The sequence below is a fragment of the Bacillus rossius genome, chromosome 15, assembly GCF_032445375.1.
Source record: "Bacillus rossius redtenbacheri isolate Brsri chromosome 15, Brsri_v3, whole genome shotgun sequence".
NCBI classification, from domain to species: domain Eukaryota; kingdom Metazoa; phylum Arthropoda; class Insecta; order Phasmatodea; family Bacillidae; genus Bacillus; species Bacillus rossius.
In genome coordinates this window covers 24,312,467-24,334,379 of record NC_086342.1, presented here as the reverse complement: position 1 = coordinate 24,334,379, position 21,913 = coordinate 24,312,467, and the positions used below count along the sequence as shown (strand labels likewise).

General features: G+C 35.3%; 1 protein-coding gene across 1 annotated transcript in view; it reads left to right on the top strand.

Moving 5' to 3' along the window:
* The window catches only part of LOC134539581 (uncharacterized), an 828,445-nt gene extending 809,693 nt beyond the window's left edge, over window positions 1-18,752 (top strand). The window contains exons 5-6 of the mRNA XM_063381738.1: window positions 14,906-14,963; window positions 16,964-18,752. Of these exons, the coding sequence (XP_063237808.1) occupies window positions 14,906-14,963; window positions 16,964-17,091 (186 nt within the window). The 3' untranslated portion in view covers window positions 17,092-18,752. The remainder of the gene's footprint in view (window positions 1-14,905; window positions 14,964-16,963) is intronic.
* Window positions 18,753-21,913: the final 3,161 nt, after the last annotated feature.

Below are 21,913 nucleotides of genomic sequence, written 5' to 3'. Positions count from 1 at the left end.
GTGCTTCCAAATGTGCTGCCTTTTCGTTGATGGTCCTTCTATTTTTAATGTTGTTTTGACTCTGGTATTATAGTAAGTGGTTCTTGATTTGACTTGCGTATTATTCCATCCGGTGCATGTATATAAGCGAGTCCTAGACAGCAGGTCGCTCAGTTTGTTACTGTCGTCGACGGTGTAAGGATCACCTAGATTATTTCATCTGGTGAATAAGTCGCGTAATTACCTGTTCTTGAGAACTCGATGGCATATTTACCGACTTTAACGCCGAACTCGATGGACGTTGTATCATCGTCTACGGGAACCTTGACGACAGCGACGACAATGGTGGAGCAGATCCCGTTGGCAACGACGACGATGTCAACATTGGAGGAGATTTCAACAGATGTGATACCACCAGCAGAAGATAGCTTAATGACTACTGAGCTGGATGTGCAGGAAACCACGACGATCGACGATACGACCTCGATGGAGACTTCAATGGATGCTGATTTGACAACTAGCGAACATCGGTGCTGTTACTGTGACAAGATTTTCTCAAACAACAGCAATGCTCGGCGACACGAGAGGAGCGAATGTGCCAAGAACCTATATCGTAAAATGTTTGTTTGTGAGAAATGTCATAAGCAGTTTGCCAGAAAAGATAATATGAAAACGCACATGAAGGCATGCAAAGGTCCTGCTGTGCGGCAGAAAGTAAAGGTTTCGGCGCAACAACGATGCATCGATGTGCATAAGAGAATGCCTGGAAATGGTACTACTGTTGCAACGCCTGTATCTGGATCGGGTCTGAAAGGATCGTCTTCATCACCACGGTATCCTTGCAGCTACTGTGATACGTCGTTCGCATTTTACCATGATGCACGAAGACATGAGCGGAGCAAATGCGCGAAGAATCCTTCTCGCATGAAGTTTCGATGTGATGAGTGCCTTAAATGGTTTACTCGAATTGACAGTTTGCGACATCATGCGAAAAAATGTAAAGGTGGAGTCTGTGCTCCTACTGCTGAACTACCTGCCGACATTTCGACTCCTCGCTTTAGATTGGAGACACGAAAGCGTACAACCAAAAAAACAGATGCCCAGCAACCGATTGTTATGACGTCTGAACATGGAACTAAATCTAAGACTGTGTTCGTAGCATTACAAGTGAACGATAATGGCTTCTACTTGGCGCAGTCTGCATTTCGTGGAACGTTGAAAGACTACTATTATCTAAATACGTTCGGTGAGTCGAAGGACATTTGTAATTTTCTTGACGATATCAGACAGAAGATAATCAATCAGCTTACTGATGATGTAGCAACAAACGGACCTTTGAAATATAACTTGTGGTTGGACTGTATATATGGAAAGCCATATCCGTTCGATGACGAAGTGAAGAAGTGTGCATTCAAGACATCTGCTGCAGTAATTTACAGTTCTAACGATGTGAAGCAAACTGTTAAAAACGGTATCCAGAAACTCTGTCAAGAAGAGGTGGACTATGTCTGTAAAGGTTCTGGCTGGACTCTGTCTAGTATAAACCGATTGGAGCTAAGAATTAGTCATTTCACACCGCTGCGGAACTAAATGATTATAAGATTGTTGGCTTTCGTAAGTGATCCTGTAGTAGAATAGAAGTTATGTAATAAATATTATGTTTGTAAAAGAACTTGCGGTGTTTAATTCCTCGAACCTGTTACTATTATGTTAAATTGATGATATATTTAATTTTTTTGCATCATCCTAGATCGTACCAAGGATCTTAGTCGATCTAATTAATCAGTATATTGATCGGAAATTTATTTAATGATTTCTGAACTTTTTCCCGGATCTCTAGCATTAAAATTACACATTTCCAATATGGTGGTCTTGATGTCTGATATGATGGTGGTAGTAGAGGATTTAAAGTCTCTTTAAGAATGTTGAACATGGTTTATTTAAATTATTTTTTTTACATAAGATTAAACATTATTGCAACGATCGGGTATCGAACCGAGGACGGGAATCGATCGAATCAATATGTTAATTAATGAGTGATTTATTTAATGAATTTTGGAACTTTTCCCGAATTTCTAGCTAAATAATTACGGATTTTCAAGATGGCGGCCAAATGACAAGATGGCGGATGTCACAGTAATAAATGATTACTGCACTCTTGCGGATACGAATTAAACTAACATGTCATCGGCGCACTCTAGCCGACGATACAATGATGATGGCTTCCAGCATCGAAGACAAGATGGCGGCCATGACGTCATACTAGATGATGATAAAAAGTGGTGGGAGTCAGTATGCCTGCAGCCACCTCGGGGGAAGGATCGGTCGCCATTTTTATTTTTTTTTGCACTCGTCGGGTTCGAACCGAGGACTCCGAGCTCCGTGTCGTAAATGTTTGTTTTTTTAAATATTTTATTAAAAATTTTATTATTTAATTTGTTTTATGAATTTAAAATTTTTTTTCATTAAAATCGGATAATAAATTTAAAGATGGCGGCCGTAACGGAAATTGCAACGATGACGTCATAATTCAAGATGGCGGTCATGGTATCCTTATTCCTAGAAATGGCTTAACTGAGGCTTGAGTTAAGGATGCTTAAGCCAGTTTTAGGAATTTTCAGCCGCTGGGATTTTTAAGGACTAAAAACGGGAATTTTTCCCTCGAAACGGGAAATTTTTCCCTCGAAATATGAAATTTTTAATTTGTGGAATTTTTTGAGATTTTTTGGCGGAACTTTTTTCCACAGAAATGGAAATTTTGGCGATTTTTGAGGAATTTTGGGCAAATTTTGCCCAATTTTGGCGATTTTTGAGGATCAAATTCAAGGTCAAGGTCAAAGGTCAAGGTCACAACCATCCAAGATGGCCGCCGTGACGTCAGAATCCAAGATGGCGGACCGACAATCTTCAATCCACAGCCAGAAGCCAGATCTCGGAACCCCCAAACTATACTACTATAATACTTTAATACTTTTTGTTATAATATATAGTCATCGATAATGACAACTTAAAAAACACGCATTACAATTTTTACAATCTTTAGTGCACATTTAAATGTAGAGATAGCGCAGTGTTTGTCATATTGTAGAGACACATGACATTATTAGACCCCATATGACACAATGTCTAGTAAAATACTTCTGTGATAAAAATGTTACTGGTAAATATTAAATGTTGAATCAGCTCACTGAGGTAAAGGTTTGTTTTTAGGAAGTATATATAGACTTTTTTCTGTCGTTTAAGCAAAAACAAATACACATACACTCAGTTAGGTTATAATATGCGTTTTGAAATGTTTCAGGTTAATTTTGTTTTAATGTATCTATTGTATTGCAACTTTTAATTTGAAAATACTTTAAAATTAGCACCGCGTTCGTAATGCTTTAGATAACCAACATAATGTTAGATAAATTTGACGCCATATTTGTTCCAACACAATTTTCCTGACTAGTAAATTATAGGTATTTTTAAAAGTTACGATATAACTTGTTATGACTATTCAAGTTTACAATATGTATTCCAGGATAGTTTCACTACCATAAAGTATACTTTGGCACACCAATGCGCTTAGTACATTCCCTAATGTTCGCGAAAGTTAATATACCTGTATGCGGGTGAATGTTGCCACACGTTGGTGTCCGCCATATTGACGACTTCGGCTCGTAGATATAACAGTTTATGCATGCATGTTAATTTTCCATTGTGTCATTTCATTGTATTTCTGGTACATTCTAAAATTCACTTTCAACGCTCGTAAATACGGACACACTCAAAAACGCAGGCTATGATAATTCTGGTCTAGGGAGAAATGTCACAGGTTCGTCGTTGGGGCATTTAAATGCGACGCGTCCTGTCTCAGGTACCGCTCTGGGCACTTACCACCCCTTCCTTTACTTATTACTTACACACCTCTGTAAGCACGCAGGGGACTGTGGCTTGCAGTAAGCTCTCGGTGACATAGTGGTTTCCCTATGTACCTGTTACGTCTTTTATATAACAAAGAGCGGGGTGACACAGTGGTAAGAGACTGGGCTCGCATTCCAAAGACTTCGTATTCGAATCCCAAATCAGACATCCTGGTTTTCTTTTTTCTTTTTTCGTTTTTTGAGATCAATCCATGAAAATTCTGGTTCTGTTACTTAATATAGACTATGACATGTGTAACATATAGACATGTGTGACATTTTATCTTTCAGAATACAGCATTTGGTGAAAATAATTTCGCGAATGAAACGGAAATGTGTAACCATGATGCTGTCATCGGTGCCAAAGATTAACAAGATGAGCATTATTTTAAATAATCTGAAGTCTGAAGAATTTATAAATTCTTGTAAACCGTGAACTTCGAATATGTTCTTAGATTAATTAGGGGGGGGGGGGGGGGTTGTCAATAAATACTAATTCTTGTTTCCACGGCGTGTGGCTTTGCATATCTTAAAATGTTGGTATTGATGCTAATCATTCATCGTTCCACAAGCCTTTGGTGTTCAGGAAATATCGAACCAGCCCAAGCCATCTCGAGCAATACCGAGTAAAGCATTTTAATGTCAACATCAAATAACAGTCTGTAATTTTACTTGAAAAAATTAGTTAGTGAATATACCTGTAATAGCATAAAAAAATTCTTGAATTAATTTCCGTGGTGTATTTAGAGCATAAATTTTGTCCCAACTAACTGAGCTTGCGACTACGTTCATGTAGACAGAATAATTCTCACATGTTATTTGGATACAAAATACCGAAATACATTTTTAGATCACAACTTTTAAATTCATAATAACTCATGTTTAATTGTGATTGAGTTATAAAAATATAACATTAATTCATTATATTTATGTATATGTTTAACGAAGAAAATAAATTCAGGGTTAACAAAAGAAATATCTTAAAGATAGAAAAAAATGCATGGCTTTCTCATGTCCGCCAATAAAAACACGTGAAACCTTGGAGTTACGCTTCTATTGTTGCTACATAGATATAATAATGTATTTTTAGTGTTTTTGTGTCAATTTAAATATAGAAATATTTTAAAAAATTATTAACACACACTAAAGTAACATGCAGTAATGTTATAATCCCAATATTTAATGTTTTAAGGAAATAAATTTTGGTATACAATTATCACTACTTTGTATATATTTGAGATATCACAATAAAGACCCTTTTATAAATCTTGGGGTTACTATAAAAACGCATGCAAGTTTTTCTTGTTACATAATTTCACATTGAGTGGCATCAAATTTGCTAAGAAGAAAAATATTTAATTTGTTGATAATTGCAAAATCGCAGATTAATTATTAAACTTTATTTATTTGTATGTACGTAGCTTTGCAATACAATATCGGCAACCAGTTTCCAAAGAATTTTCTACTAAACCTTGCCGTAAATATTTACTGTGAAGACACGCCACAGACATACGTGGTTTTGTGTGTGTGTATGTGTGTGTATATATATAAGTGTAGGTATATATATATATATATAAGCCTCACTTATCGTATGTTTGCATCACTCGCCTTCCTCAGAGGCAATCAAGCCCAGATTCCCGAAGGGGTCAAACCCGCAATTGTCTCCAGTGGGAAACATGGTCGACGTTGCCGTAGCCGGTGGCAGTTTTAACGCAATACTCTCGTTTCTTCCACCGATGCAATCAGTGCGATTCTGCATCCAACTATTTAAACCCTCTTACCGTCTATACGGACCTCGATGTTGACGATACTTCAAAATCCAATTTAAAACAATTTTTACGGACATTGCTGGTTTTCGCTGTGTTGTCATAGGGGAATCACCAAGAATGGACAAAAAAGTTTAATACACAAACACACAGAAAAAGCAAGCCAAAATCAGCTGATGTTAAATTTTAAATGCATAGACAGCACAAAAAATTCCTTGGAAGGAATTAGTCGTAAAAAAATATCACGGCACAGACGAACAAGGACGAGATAATTGTAACAAGAAGAGAAAAAACAGACAATCTTGGGCAACACAACGACAAACAGACGAACACGGCAATGATACAAACCAATGATGCAAAGCAGATCATATGAACACAACACCACATGCGACGCACAGACGAAATCAGCGATTAAACTATACGGATATTCAGGATTACACAACGACGACAGCACAGATGAACACAGTAAATTTGCAAAGTTTCAGAAACTGACATCTGTTTACGTGAACAGGCACATACAGTGAAAACAATGAATTAAGTACTCGTAGCATTGTCCATAAAAATGTTGCAGATCAATCTTACCGAATCCAGAAATCATTCAAAGGACACTTTTTTGAAAGCTAATTCATTAAGTCATTCGTACTGTGTTGTTCCAGTGAAGCTTGGCCTCTCACGCTGTGTACGTTATAAAATTGTATTGTCACTTCAACTATGGATTTTTCCCACAAACGAATTCATGTGGGTCTATTGCTTTGGTCGTTTGGACACAATTATTTAGCAAATTGTATCATAATTATTCATAATTTTGTGGCGTTTCACCGCTATTAGTATTATTTTTTTAAATATTAGTTCGAGACATTTGGAGACTAATCATAAAATATAAAAGAGCGATTGCGATTAATTTACACGATCTATCGGTCAAATAACAGTAATGACAGCAGAAAGTAAAAACCAAAAATCACATGTGAGACAAAGCCTTAACTTAAGCTGTAAGGTTTAATGTAGGTGATTTTTTATCTTTCTCTACGTGAAATATTTTCAGTCTACTTTCTATCAGCAGAATCCGTAATCAATCTTGAGTTGAAGTGTAAACCCGGCTAAAGTCGCGATAACAAGATAGAAAAGTCTCTTCTTTTCGCCCGAAGCTTCGCATAAACCTCACTCTCTAGATAGAGTCGACCCTGGTTGGAGTATTTTTTTTTTCCCCTTTCCTTCTTCGCAGCATAAATCCGCACCCCGACCTCCAATCCACATGAAAATGCCAAAACAAGCCGAACGCTCGCGTTGTGGATTTTCTCTTGAATTCGAAATAGACATGAAGTCCAAGGGCTGAAAAAATGCGAGTGAATCCTTCACTACTCGCCAGTGATGTGTAGCATCTAGCCTCGGTAACGAGCACATTCATGTGTTTTCATGTTGCAAATACACTTGTAATGCGAAAACTCGGACAGAAAATTAAACGTAGAGTGAAAAAAAACTACGAAAATTGTGTTTTTTCGATTACACTTCTTGACGCGAATCACACGTAGTTTCCACAACCGCCGCTAATAATTCACTGCCGGAGCAACTGCGTCGACCGTCTAATCATTCCTTTCGCAGACAGAAATTTAAAACTACGTAACGAAACTGCTCCGATTAAGGAGGAAAAGGCTTGAATTAAATACTATAAACCCAGGATTTGGACCTGATTTTACGACAAATAATTATATTGAAATACTGCCCATCTGGTTAAAATTAACTAAACAGTTAATACTATAAATTTTCCCTTTGGCTGTGTTAAATTTGGTTCTCGCTATCCACTACAGATGGCAGAACCGTGGTTACACTTTTCCGTTCATTCACGAAATTACTCCTACCAAATGCCATACACCGAGAGCTAAGATGTTCCACATTAAAAAAAAATTTAAAAAAAGTTGTTCAAACTTACCAATTTGTTATGGAGCCGAACTATCAATGTTGCCAGTTACTCAGAACCAAATGAGCATAAATCAAAATGGGGAAACTTTATAGGAGAGTAAAAACACGGCTCTTCCAATCCCTTTTTTCCCCAAATCTCCATGTGCGTCTGGCAAGCAAAGAGGAACTTAGATACAATCTTCCAAATGGAAGACTTTTCCAACAACCACAGGTACATAACATTTCAAAAAAAAACTAGGCATGCCTGGTTCAACTAAAGCTTTGAAGTTGAGCTATTATAAATCTCGCTTAATGCTTCAGAAACATTTTTGAGTGAGTGACGATGTAATGGTTCGATAGAAAACGAAATCGTCACAATTTGGACTTAATTAATTGTTAAAATTTGATGTTTGTCTCTGAAGTACAAATATATATTTACCACTTTCCCGGCCCACAAATTATATGAGGTATCATTAATATTAAGTTACTGAAAAACATGATTAAATTTTATTTCACAATCCCGGCATTGCTTATATAACTTTAAGTGGTAAGTAACCTAAGAGTTTTCTTCATATTTAGTTTTAATTTTTATATGATACCAATATGATACAAAAAAAAAACCTTTTTGAGGATTTACACATCCATACAGACATGGATTTCAAAAATTACCACGAGACTGCATGCTTTGGCGTAAATGAAGTCACCTTTTTTTTCTTTTTTTTTTTTTTACTTCACCATCGCCATGTTCCACCAAAAACATTTGGAAATAGTGTTTGATAACGTCATATGTCAGATAATTGTTGGTAGGTATAAATTAGAATCTCCTTCATTAAAACTGGCACTTTCATTTTTTTTAATAGTCATTTAAATCTGTTTCCACAAAGAAAAAACTACACTTCAGGCAATGTTTTGGGTGTCTAACCAATATGACGCAACAATAACCTTATGTACTTACTTACCTTGTAATCATGTAGACGTGGCCACTATCTGCACACTCATGCCGGATCTAAAAATAGGTTCCAAAATATCAAGATGATTCTCACAGAACTTACCTGAGCTTGTGTAGGTTCTCTCACGTGCCAGGCTAGGTATTTCGTAGCCTTATCGCTGCTATTTCGTAGTCCTATCACTAGTATTCCGTATTCTTATCATTGCTATTTTTGAAGATATTTTTGAAAATTTGACTCGATATCTCTCTTGCAATTTTTTTGCCCTAAAGTGTTAAACAGATGTTTTAAAAAGTCGTGCAAGTGTTCATAATTATCATCACTTGCACAGCGTTTTACAGCTCATAAATAAAATTTTGTTAATATTTGATTTAAAAAAATGCAATAAAAATGCAAGAGTTTTATAAATAAATTTATTTTACTGGAATGCCCTTGGAGAGATGTAATTTTATAAAAACAAAAAACACTTACTAAATTTCCATTGAAAACGTAGTCGTATATCTTTGTTTGTAACCAAATGTAGCAAATTAGTATTGTTTTACTGCAGTGTTTATTTAGTGTAGAACTACTTGCTTGATTCCTGCACTGTGCGTGAGAAATCTTTTGAAAATTTTAATTCGTGGTCCTTTTTCAGTAATTTTAAAATTTCATGAGAACTATTACACTGGCCAATTCCTTTCGCCAGTGAGATATTATAACTATTCCATACTCTCCCATTGAAATAACTTTTCTATTGTATTTTCGACCTTAGACCATACGCATCTATCTACACACGATGTAATTGTATAAGTCACGTGTAAATTTGCTACAACTTACAAAATTTAAATTACAAATGCTCAAAATATTTACAGTCATGAAACTACAACCGTACACTTTGACTTAATACAACGTGCAGCCGTGCAGGACTAATGAAGATGTCGACAGTGACAAACAAAGTTAGTTGTATAAGAAATAAACCCCAAACAACCCATTACAACAGTCGTCGTTGCCAAAAAAATGCAGAATTACTACGTCTTTACTTAAATTCAAATAACTGAAGTATTTCACGTATGTATATTTGCAGTGTGCACAACGGGCAATGTGAGCTCACACAAAATTATATTCGTATAACTCACCAAGGTTTACTACACATGCTTGATTCAAGCCACAACCTTTAAAAACAATTCTGTGTATCCATACAAATGGGCGCGGTCTGATACAAAGCCTCCTTTCCATGGATAATTAGCTCGTTTTCTTAGACATCAAGTTAATTTTTTTCCTTTGTGCAGAACATCCCTGCACAACGTACTATAGTTTCTACTAGTGAAATATTCTGGCAACAATCTAATCACGTTACTTGTTTTCTTGACCTATTGTACTAACTAAAAATGAATAATTTGATCTAAACTTCTAGTTAAACTGGATATTTTTTGTAATAACTTTAATTGTTTTCACAAAAACCATAAAAAAAAACTTTCACTAAATATAAAGTCCTCCTTCACTGTGAATTTTTTTTTTGTACTTTTACAAGGAAAATCCTTGGAAACTCAGTTGCCAACGATGTCACTTGTAAAACTTCAAGGCAAAGCTTTGTAAAATTGCAGATGGTACAAAGTTCTGCCTTGCAATTTAACAAGTCTAGAAATAAAAATAATAATTTTACAATGTTTATTTATGTAATCTTAAAAAAAAACGTTAACATGCTTGTTCAACGATCTGGAATTTTTTTGTATTTATTTTCTGATATTAATATTTTTTTTTTTAAAGAGGGAGAGAGAATTAGTTCTTAAAGTACCATCCAAGGGTTTTACTAACATTGATCTCAAGAGCAAGCATGTTTTATGCTCTGCACCAGCCCCCGAGCTCAAGGAAGTACATGCATCGGAACACTTTATAGGATAGGCTAAATTGTGTTAAGGAACGACGGCGGCATGATCTACAGCCAGAACACGGCCGTATCTCTGATCCGGGGGAAGTTTTCCTTCTCCCGTTCCCAAGAAGAGAGGAGCAAGTTTGCGGTCGCAGGGGCACTGTTGCCTCCGGATACGAGATGGGACTGGACAGCTGGAAGAGGAAAGAGGAGGAAGCTGGCAGCAACATATACGGAACGATCCTAAAGTCTACCGTCAAACTTCGTCTGCAAATTTATCACTAAAAAAAATAAGTTTAAAACATAATAACGTCCTACGGTTTTGTCCATTTACTAACGTAAAACCGTAGTACATTGTACTAACCTAAGCTTCCTTTGTGGAACCCTTTACAGTCACGATAATATAGCTTTCTAAAAACAATATAATAATATCATTATATCCTATGAACATAAGAATGTACTCATAAGACATACATTCTAAGTTTGTATTAACTCGATTTATCATTGTAATATAAATTGTCCACTACAGTAGTACAATAGACTGAAAGGCTTGTCCACGCCTTTGAAGATGAAGCTGAAATTATTGAAAATTACAAACAACGTATTTATTATGGAACATCAAGTAATGTTCGATTTTGATACAGCCGCTCTATTTGAAAACTTCGAGGCAAAGCACTAGCCAATGGTCTGGCCAGACACATCGCACGACCCATGCTTTGACTGAGGAGAAACCTATTATTATTCATTGACCCAGAGTCAGATGCCAGAATAATCAGCGTGTCCGTGCATCTTTGAACCTTTTTTTTTTTGCACATGTAAATCGTTATGTATTTGTTACATACATTAAATTCTCGCATAATTTTCTTTTTCTATTTTGCCTGGAGGGTGGATTTTTGCACGTATCGGTGATAGTAATTAAATTAATCGTTGTTTAGGTTAGTTTAATGGCAAAGTTCTTGGCTTCCCGGTTGTCCAAGGCGAATGTATCACCGACGTTTCGGTCAACGTTGCAGTCGCCATCATCAGGGGAGATTTAACTAGTTCTCCTGCCTTTTAAACTCTCGCCTAAGATGGTAGTTTTTCCCGACTGGCAGCAGCGGGCCAATCACAACCTTCCTTTCGTCTAGCTGACCCTGATTTTTGACCAATCGGAGCTGGGCTTCTGTGATTGGCTGGGATGTTTGACCAACCAGAGGCAACCTGTCTTTTGTTAGATGCAGAGATATGTTTTAAGGTTTTTTGAAGAGTGGATCTAATTTTCTTCTTTATTTTTAGCCATCTTCTCTATTTATGTGTGCTAGGTGTTTTAATATTTATATTGATTCCCGAATGTATCTTTTCTTGTATGGAATATTGTATACAACAGCTAGGTTTTCGGCTGGAGTTTTATTTTTCACAGATGTCGGAGACCCTTCAATATTCTCATTAGGTTTGAGAAATGTATGAATTTCATGCTTCCTAAGAATTATTGCCACTTGGTCTGAAGTGATGGTGCCCTTCTCGAAACTACGAGAGCAGTTATGACGAGTCGCGTCATTACGAGCCAACCCGATGCCAGAAGCTTCGAGAATAGCGTCGCTCGCTCACACGACTTCACGCGGCGGCCCGCGGAATTCCCAAGGCCGCTCAGCGATAGATAACGGCGTCGAGGCAGGACGATGCATGGGGAGCGGGGAAGGGGGGGAGGGGCTGGCAACGACCCTTGTAATCCGGCCAGGCGCGCGTGGCATGCCTTGCGTCAGTTGAGGCCACGTGATACGCGTGTGACGCCAGTAGCCTGGCAGCCTTCATTTCACAGACGAGAGATCCACACCCGAAGTTCCCCGAAGATTGCTTAGCAAATAAATTTTTAATATGTAGCTATCCAGGGCTAGGAAACCGTTTACATGATTTCACAGTATCTTTAATGTAGCTATCCTAATCAAATCAACCGTCCACAATGTTTTAAAGTATTTATAATGTAGCTAACCTAACCGACCATTAGTTATAATGAGTTGTCGAAAATAAAAAAAAAAGCTAAGATGCACGATCGGGCATTTGGCTCTCTCGTCTGTGAAAAAAAGGCTTCCCGCAGCCAGCCAGCCCCGAACCTGGCGCGTGTCGCGGTCCTGTCTGCTTTCGTAACATTAATATGCGCAGTTAAAACTCTAAAGCTATTCGGGGAACGGTTTACAAATAACAATAACTATTGGAGGTACTAGGACAACATACATAATAAATGCCCGGGTAAGAACCCGAGCCCAGTATAACTGAGAACTATTTTGAAGTGATGCGGTTTTTCTTCATGCAAATGTACGAATATTTGTAATTTTACATTAATAATTCTGTTTCGGTTACAAAAAAATAATTACAGTGTATGAGTTAAGTGTAGGTACACCGTTTTTTTAACAAATAAGATGTGTAATGATGATGATTTTGAACTTTATTTCAACTTACCTAAAACTGATATCAACACTATCCGTTTCTGACACTGAGGCTAAAACTAGAGTTTTTTTTTTTTGCTTAGTATTCTTTACATTGCTTTTTTAAGAGTGCACAATGCAGGTGCCGCATGAATTCACTTAGTGAATTTCTCAAAATATAACATGTTAACCATTTATCAAGAAGAAATCACCAAGTGGAGATTGTAGGCCACTCAGATTCAACAGCTCAACAGCACAGTGTGACACCCGTCTAAACCAACGAGGTTCAATGAAGTTGGGAAGTTTCTCTAACCAACTTGTGCCCTGAGCTTCCACCGTCATAAAATGGAGGTGTGTTATAAAATAAGTTCGATAAACTTAACGCAGAACTAAAATAATATAAGCATTAAAATAAATCTTTGTAATGTTATCTTATATTGTGATCGCCTATGTAGTTACAGGCAAGTAAAAACGTTAGTTACTAATTGGTTTTTTTTAACCGACCCCTATTTGATTTTCCCTGCAAAATAATCTAGCATCGTGGCAGGTTTTCTAAATGCACTGGCTCTAGGAAACATGGGAGGTCACTGTTGCGAACACTTACCCTGAAAGCCCATTAAATGGTTTATATTATTAAGATAACGTCGTTAAGCCCCAATTAAAACTGTGATCAATTCAAAACCACCTACCATCCGACCATACAGCGCAAACACTCACGAAACACCGGCATGAGTATTATTATGATCCTCTATTACTTACACATAATGCAGTAAGTAAAAAAACTAATCTTAACAATTTATTTTCCATCCCTAAATAAGTCGAACACAATATTTTCAATGATCACACAATACTAATAGTATCAAAAATTATACGTCTTAACAGTGTTATATTTGTTTAAGAAAGTGAGCTGATTAAATTATGTGTCAAATAAAAATAAATTGGTAATATAAGCAATTTATTTGCGATACCTACGTTGTTAGAATAAATATGTTTTAGAACTCATAACACTTATCTGGGTACAATTTAACACTAAACGTCATTGTATGAGAATTTTAATGGCATATGTTTTAGAATATTTATTATGAACGAACCAAAATTATTTTGCCAACCATTTAAAGAGGGAAAAAACCTTTTTTATGCAAAGCATGTTTGTGTTACTTTGTTCAGTTCCCTCTTACATATTTCTGTATAGATATATATGAGTGTTCTGATGTTCTTCATACCCAACTTCCAAGTTTTTTAATGCCACGTAGTTTCCACAAAAGGTTTGTATTATGCTTATCTTTACATTTTTATCCAGGACAAAGTTTCATTTCGCATTTGCCTGAACGACTTTCTGCTCTTATTTTTTTTAAAGCAGCAGGAAAAGAAAATTTTTGTATTGTTAAAAAATCTTTTTTTGGCAGAATCTTTCGCACGCGCACTTCAGATCAGTATCAGTGCTACTTAACTTCCAGCTTTTAAAAAACTCACTGCTTTTGCTGCTTTTTCAGAGCTTTTGCACTTAAACTGTTAATAGACCTTGAATTATATGCCCAGCTTCTCCAACATAACCTACATTTAAAAGTAATTTTGTTTTATGTCAAAAGTGCTTTATTTCCATAAATAAGATTTTGCTTTTGTAAAAGTTAAATGTATTTATAAGGAGAAAAGCTTCAATGTTTTAAGCTACATCACTAACCATTCTCTAAATAATGTGAAAACAAATTACTGAGAAGTTATTTTGGCACATCTGACAAATTAAAAAAAAAGTGGTTACTTTAATTTTTATAGTTATTTTAAAAAATGTCGCCAAAAAACTTGGAATAAATCAGTCATTTTGCAGTGAAGATTAAACCTCCCCATAATTATCTGATACTATTGTTTGTACAGTCCACACTAATTTCAAGGGGCAATAGAACGAAGCAAATGGAAATAAAATGGAACACAATAAATTGATTTCAATGGAAACAAAATTTATCAGGCAAAATTAATTGAAACCAAATGAAATGTACCCAAATGTGTTGAAATGAATCCAATTGTAATGAAATGAAATGATTTGTAATTTGGCCCTTTCCGTTATAACTATCAGAATATCAACACCTTTAAGTTTAATTTTTGTACCAAAAATGTTCCTTGTTTTCAGAAACATTTTTGTACCAAAAATGTTTCTTTGTTTCAGAAATACGTGAGCGAAGGCAGTGTGGTGCGAGACTGTGTAGAGCAGTGCACGGAAAAGGGTAACTATGAATTCCGCTCCGATTTGTATTGCGCATGTGTTGTACACATTTTGTAGTGATCTACTGTGAGGGGATTATTCTAGCCAGGGTGAAGTAATAGTACAGAATAGTGTCCAAAGCAGTTGTACAACCACTACAAAGTGTTGCATTATTGGCAGTAGCGGTAGTTGTTGCCACTACCACATGTCATTGAATGCCATGAACCCCGACACCAACATCACATCCAGAACTCTCTGCTCGGAGTCATCAGATCATACTGTTCACGCAATTTTTGGTGTATATATATTTAGTAAATTCCATTTATTTCACAATATATGAAAAAATACATATTGTTTAAAATTAAAAAGGGTTACTATTTTTACCTGCAACTTTAAGCCTAATTATTGAAAATCATGTTTTTTTTTTACACAATTCACCATGATTTAAATCTTAGCAGGCAAAACACAACCCTATCTAAATATGTAAACCTGTTGGATATTTATGCTACTGAATTTTTCCAGCATACTTTGTGCATTATTCTTAAAGAAGAAATATATAATGGACACTATCTTATTTTCGGCACTTTTTAGGTCGTAATAAGTGTATTAAAAATAGTCTCGTTGATATGCAGCACTAATTATTGTAACTTCATGAAGATTATAGCTTATTTATTAATTTAACATTTTCTTTCGAAACATTATTGGAGATAAATAACTCAGACGATTTAAGAACGACTGCATCTGTAAAAATACTGTCAACACACACTCCAAAGCAGGCTCAGGAAATCTGTTTGTGTCTTCTCTATGCTTTACCCAAGGTGAATTTTTAAACATTGATGTTAAATTGAGTGTGACAAAATGCCACAATGTAAAATAGTGACTATCCGACTAAAGCATGACCTTACAATAGGCAAAATGGCTACGATCTCACTAACCGTAAAATATTTTTTTTTTAATCTTTGCTCACACATTGCAAGGTAATATTTTAAGGAGGTATTTATTTTATTTTTGCAAATTTAACATTATCTACATTCGTTTACTTCTCTATCTGTGAAATCATTCTAAGTATTAATTGGCAGTATCAAGTATTATTTCATGTCGAGATTTTTATTTTATGAAACAATGTAATGTAAAAATGATTACAGCCCAAGTAGCTTTGCATGTAAGAGGTGACTTGCGCATTCGGTTCGCATTCGCACAGAAGGAAAAAAAATTACTTTTGTAAAGGATTCCTTTGAACTAGTTGCGGAATGTTACAAGAGTGTAAATTTTGTCGAACACATAGCTATGGTTATTTTCGCATATGTGAAATACGTTTTCATTCCAGGACAATACTGAGGAAGACTGGTGCATAAAATTATATGTTTGAATTTATGTTTCATTCAAGCAAGTTTTTTTTTTAAGCGGAAAAGATAATCCAATATTAAAAATTTTGAGAGGTTCTTATCATGCTTATTGTGTGCGCAGTTAATATTGGAAAGTTATTCAGGGAACGGTTTACAAATAACTATTGGAGGTACTGGGACAAAACAAAGCACAAATGCCCGGGTGAGAATACGAACACTAATTTGTAGTGATACAGTTTTTTTTATGTAAATGTACAAATTTGGAAAACAATCCTTCTGTTCTGTTTAAAGAAAAAAAGACAGTGCACGGTGTATTGGGGTCGTTACCACAACGCTGAAATACCATAACGCCGAATGTCAAAATTGACCACAACGCCGACAGCTAGAAAACTGCTGTGTACCACAACGTCGAAATAACAACTGAATGAATTTGTGTGTGTTTCTTAAATGTATCTTAACGCCGAAATACCACAATCAAACCTAACCTTACCTAACCTAGCGTAATGTAACCTAACCTAACCTAACCTTTGTGGCAGTCCTGCAATGACATTTTTCGGCGTTGTGGTACACAGCAGTTTTCTAGCTGTCGGCGTTGTGGTGCGTCCCCGGTGTGTATTGTTGTTGTTTTTCCCTGGCCTCGAAGGCCGTGGTGGATTTTTTTCTGACGTTTTCGCAGAAGCCTGGGGCACGAAGCAGTACTGCTGCGCGGAGCACGGCTGCAACTCCGCGCCCCGCCGCAGCCAGTCCGCGGCGCTGCTGTCGCTGCTCGCCGCCTGCCTGTGGCGGCTGCGCGCCGCCGTCTAACCGCCCCCGGACCCGCGCCGCCCCCCGACAACCCGGCGACCTCGCCGCCCCTCGACACGCAGAGCGACAACAACAACAAATTTTTAACACTTAACGTACATCAAGACACCTTTGTAAACAACAGATAAATGGTAAAAAAAAAAAACTAAATCGAGCGTTGCTGGAAAGAAAAAGAAAAGGATTCATAAAGTGTTATCAGTCCCCCCCCCCCCCCCTCATATTTCTTTTTCTTCTTCCGTACGCAACGTTCGTTGAATTTAAATTACCTCAAACGTTACAAAGTCAAAAATTTTTGTTGAAAATAATAATTCATTTAAGGTTTTTTCAAGCTGGCATTGTGTATGATATATGACCCTGCGGAAGATATTTAAAAAAAAAAAAAAGGAAGGACTGTTTGAACAGGAATTCCTTGTTTTTTTTAATCCTTTGATTATATAATTAAACACATCAATAGTTTTAAAAAAATACTCATTTTAGAAAGGAATTAATTTTTGCTTGTCCAAGTTGAGTGAAATCTGTTAAAAATAAGAATTAATCTTAGTTTAGCAGTAATTACTTATGTTGCTGCGGTTTTTAAATTAAAAGACTGTCTGGTTTTCCAAGTTCGTTAACCATTTTAATGACATTGCGTTTTTATGTCTTTGCTTGCACTTTGCAAGGTAATGTTTCACGAAATGTTTCAATAGTACAGATAATTATTTTATCTTTACAAATCTTTCATTAACTTCTCGACCTGTGAAATCGTTCTAAAAATAATTGGCAGGGTCAAGTAAAATTGTCTGTCATGCTTTTATTATAAACCATGTGATATAAAAATTATTCCAACCTTAGCAGTCTTAAAGCAATTGCAGGCTAACTTTACAAAAAAAATAAAATTGTGAAACGAGGTTATTCTTATCAGTTTTACATTACCAAAAATAATTAATTTCATTAATGAATTTTTTACAATACATCTGATTTATGTTTTTTATCTCCGTTCGTGAAATAATTTTTTATTGTGATGTGAATAAATAACAGTAACTCTTGACCATTAAGTATAAAACCAATTATTTTACACAAGCAATTAAAAATATTTTTTACTACTCCAAGAGGACGAGTTATAATCCTATTATTAATTTTAATGAGATTATCAAGCATTATTTTTAGGATGGTACGAAAAATTAACACTCTTCATGCAATATATTTCAATAATTATATTGTTTGTTCTTGCCAGTCTTTATTATTATGATTTTTTTTAAGTTGTTAAATTGTATTGTTATTATTGAAGTTTACTGCAGCTCGTTTGCAAATGAATAGACATAACCGTCAAAGCTTTGTTACATATCATAACCGAGTTTGCCAGTTAAAATAAAAACCATCTATTATTATTTACATTAGTCTATATTAATGAAAATATGAATAGTTATATTACATATTTAATGTATCTTTACACTATTATAGCAAATAAAATTTATTGGCATCAGTAATTTTCAATACATATAATTTAAGCACATTTTCATTACACAAGTGATAATTTAACAATTTTTTTTCTGTTGTGAATGGAAAAGTGTATTCAAGAAACAAATAACTCCTATCCAAAAAATAATTAGAGGACTATTAAATTACACAATTTTGAAAATTGTAAAAAATGTTAACTTTTTATTTTCTTTTTTTCTAAATCATTGTTTTCAGACTTCAGTTTTATTACAATTCGTTTTGCTTTATGTAATAAGTACATAGTTTGTTTCCAATCTTACTTAAGCAGAACGCAAGGAATGTCCATATTCTAACACATAATGTAAACTAAACTGTGCGTGTAATAACATACAATAAATGCAAAGGAAAATACATAACCAAAATTATAAGGGAAAAGCGGGTCTCCAAATCTTTGAGTTACATTCACGAAATTAAAACTCTTCAGTGTACAAAAAAACACTTGACAATTACTACGTATACATTTCACACTCCCTTTGTTGCGAATATGCTTGCTAGGGTCAATATGTAGGTATGCTAATAAAACAAATAGAACATCGATTTTGGCTTTGTATGAAAAGAAAAACTCATGAAAAGTTCAATTTCATTATTTCTTAATTATATCCATACAACTTTAAAAAATTGATGTAGGCTATGTTACATTCAGAGGTATTTCAAATATCACTTTTCTTCTATATGAAGTATGTACTGACACGGAAGCATTGGTTTAGTTTGTTTCGGTTCAATAACAACTTCACTGTTTAATTTATAAGTAATGAATATCGACATTTTCCAAACATAGCATATATTTAATTGTGATTATATTCTATAGGTGTGATAATTTAAGTATCTTAAAAGTAAAATAAAACAATAACTATAAACCACTTTTCATACGAACAAACCCTACAATCAATAGCTGCCTTTGTTGTACAATACCCGTTTTTATCTTTCCGTGAATCGTGTTCTAAAAATTACAAAATATATAAACTTTTTATGCACATAGTAACTATTGATATTTTAGCTTTAAGAAAATATTGTAATATTGTGAGTTGCAAAGCACTGAGAATTTGATATGTGGATAATATGTTGAGGAGGTGAACTGTAATGAAACCATATTCTAAATGCTGAAATTGTACTGTAAGATTATCATATATCTTTTAGATACTCTATGTACGACTATAGACGTCAGATAATTTATAAAAGTAGTTTAAAATCATTTTGTTATGGAGTAAACGGCATAAATCTTCTTAAATAGCTTGTTTTAGATTATAAGAGCAAATGATTTAAGCATAGTTAAGTGCGTTTCTCCGCAGTTAACGCAAAACGTTGCTCTCATTTTCGATAGCTATGTCATTTCACGAAGTTCCTTAAAGCAATGGTACGATCAACAAAATATTAAGCTTAAGGTGTAGCTAAGAATATTTGATTAGAAAAATTTTCATGAAGTGTTTTTAAACACGTGTGAATAGATACTTTTATTTACAAAAATATTCACTACCTTGTTTTAAGGGACTAACTGCAGTGTAGATTCCTATATGTAGGTGTGTTATGTAGATTTGGAATTGTCTACGAACAAATGGGTGACCGCATTTATATCGATCAGGTCTTCCTGTAGCTGAATATTATAAAAGCTTCATCTGTACTGCATTTTATTTACAGCTCACGTTGCTATACATTTTGGATGCAGATGCTTTGTACAGCTACTAGTTAGTAGTAAATTTGCACAAAACGTGGTAAATGGTTTAATTACCAAAACTGTATGGTTTGTGTAAATTAAGTTTAATGTTTTACGCCTGTATTAATACTATGTAGAAATAAATGTAAATATAAGAACATTGTGTACACAAAGAATACCCATCAGAATAAAATCATCAAAAATTTATTTTATGAATTTTTTTTGTTATATCACGATTCTGTTCATTTGTAACTATTAACAGAGATTTATTCAAGAAAAGCTTCTCTAATGGATTACTGGATATTACACGTAATTATTCTGAAAATCTAGTGATATAAATTTTCAAATTCATTAAGAATATAATTGTATACAATTCTGTGGAATTTTTATTCTTTATTAATCCAGCTTGTTGAAACCTAGTTTTTAAATGTATTAATCTATATGCACTACATAAATGTATGTATTAAAAATATTTTGTCTAAGGCAAAGTCAGTATTTTAGTATCTGTACATTCCGAGAGTTTTCAAAAAACGTTTTTCAGCTATCGTAAACCCGCAATAATGAGTGAGTATTGTTTAACAAAATTATCTTCTACGATATTTAAAAAAAATCGTCTAATGACCTGGTCAAGTGTACTTCCTTTCAGTGTTAAAATTTGCTATCAATTTATTTATTTTTTGCATTATACTTGTAATGTTCAATATTAATATGATGTATAATAAATATTTACTTTTATTATCATAAAATATAATTTCTGTGACTTATTACTGGCATTTAAAATTACTGTAAATGACAATTATTTTTTGTATACAAATGGGAGCTGAAATTTTAAAATATTGTTACCAGTGGATATAATGGTGTTCGTAAGGATAGCCCAATTAATTTTATACAGTTATATTTGCTATTGATATTTACGTTACTAATTAAATCATCGCATTAAAAAATGTCTGTTCACAGATCACTAAGTTTTTGTCCAGTCCACAGTTTGCACTCCTCACTGGAGCTGGGCTCGACAGTGGTTCACTCCTTAACCTGCGCTTGTCCACACACACAGTCTCGCGCCACTCAGTCGCACTCTCACGGTCCCGTCACTCCACATCCGCTCGTAAGAGAGGGGGGGGGGTCACTCGCCTGACTCGCACTTCACTCAACCACTTTCGGAACTCCCGCGTCGCTGCTTTTATACCAGTTGGCCGTCTTTCCGGGAGTGGACAGGAGTTGGTTGTGAGGTGTCGCGACCGGACGCCCGAAGCATCCAGAAACGCGTCGGAGCCAAGTCATTCCAAGCGCGGCAGAATTCCCAGGCCACTAAGGGTCAGCAACAATAGCCCGGAGGAGTGGTGGTAGCGAGGACCCTTGTAATTCCGGCATGGTGAGGCACGTGAGGCATGCCTTACGCCAATGGAAGGCACGTCACAGCCTGGCCTGGCTTACTCTCACAACCCCCCCCCCCCCCCCCCCCAAACACAATGCCAGGTTCTAGTACGCTCTTAACAATAGTTTATATACTAACACCTGCACTAAGAGTTAAGCTGTTAATTTTTTTTACAAATACAATGTTTCGTACGGTTAATCCTACAAAGGCCAGCAAATGTAAATCTGCTTTCATAGGCTAGACAGCGATCGGCCACATGCTTTAGCAAATTATCAACTTTTGAAACACAAGTAAATAACGTTTCTCCATTTATCGACAAA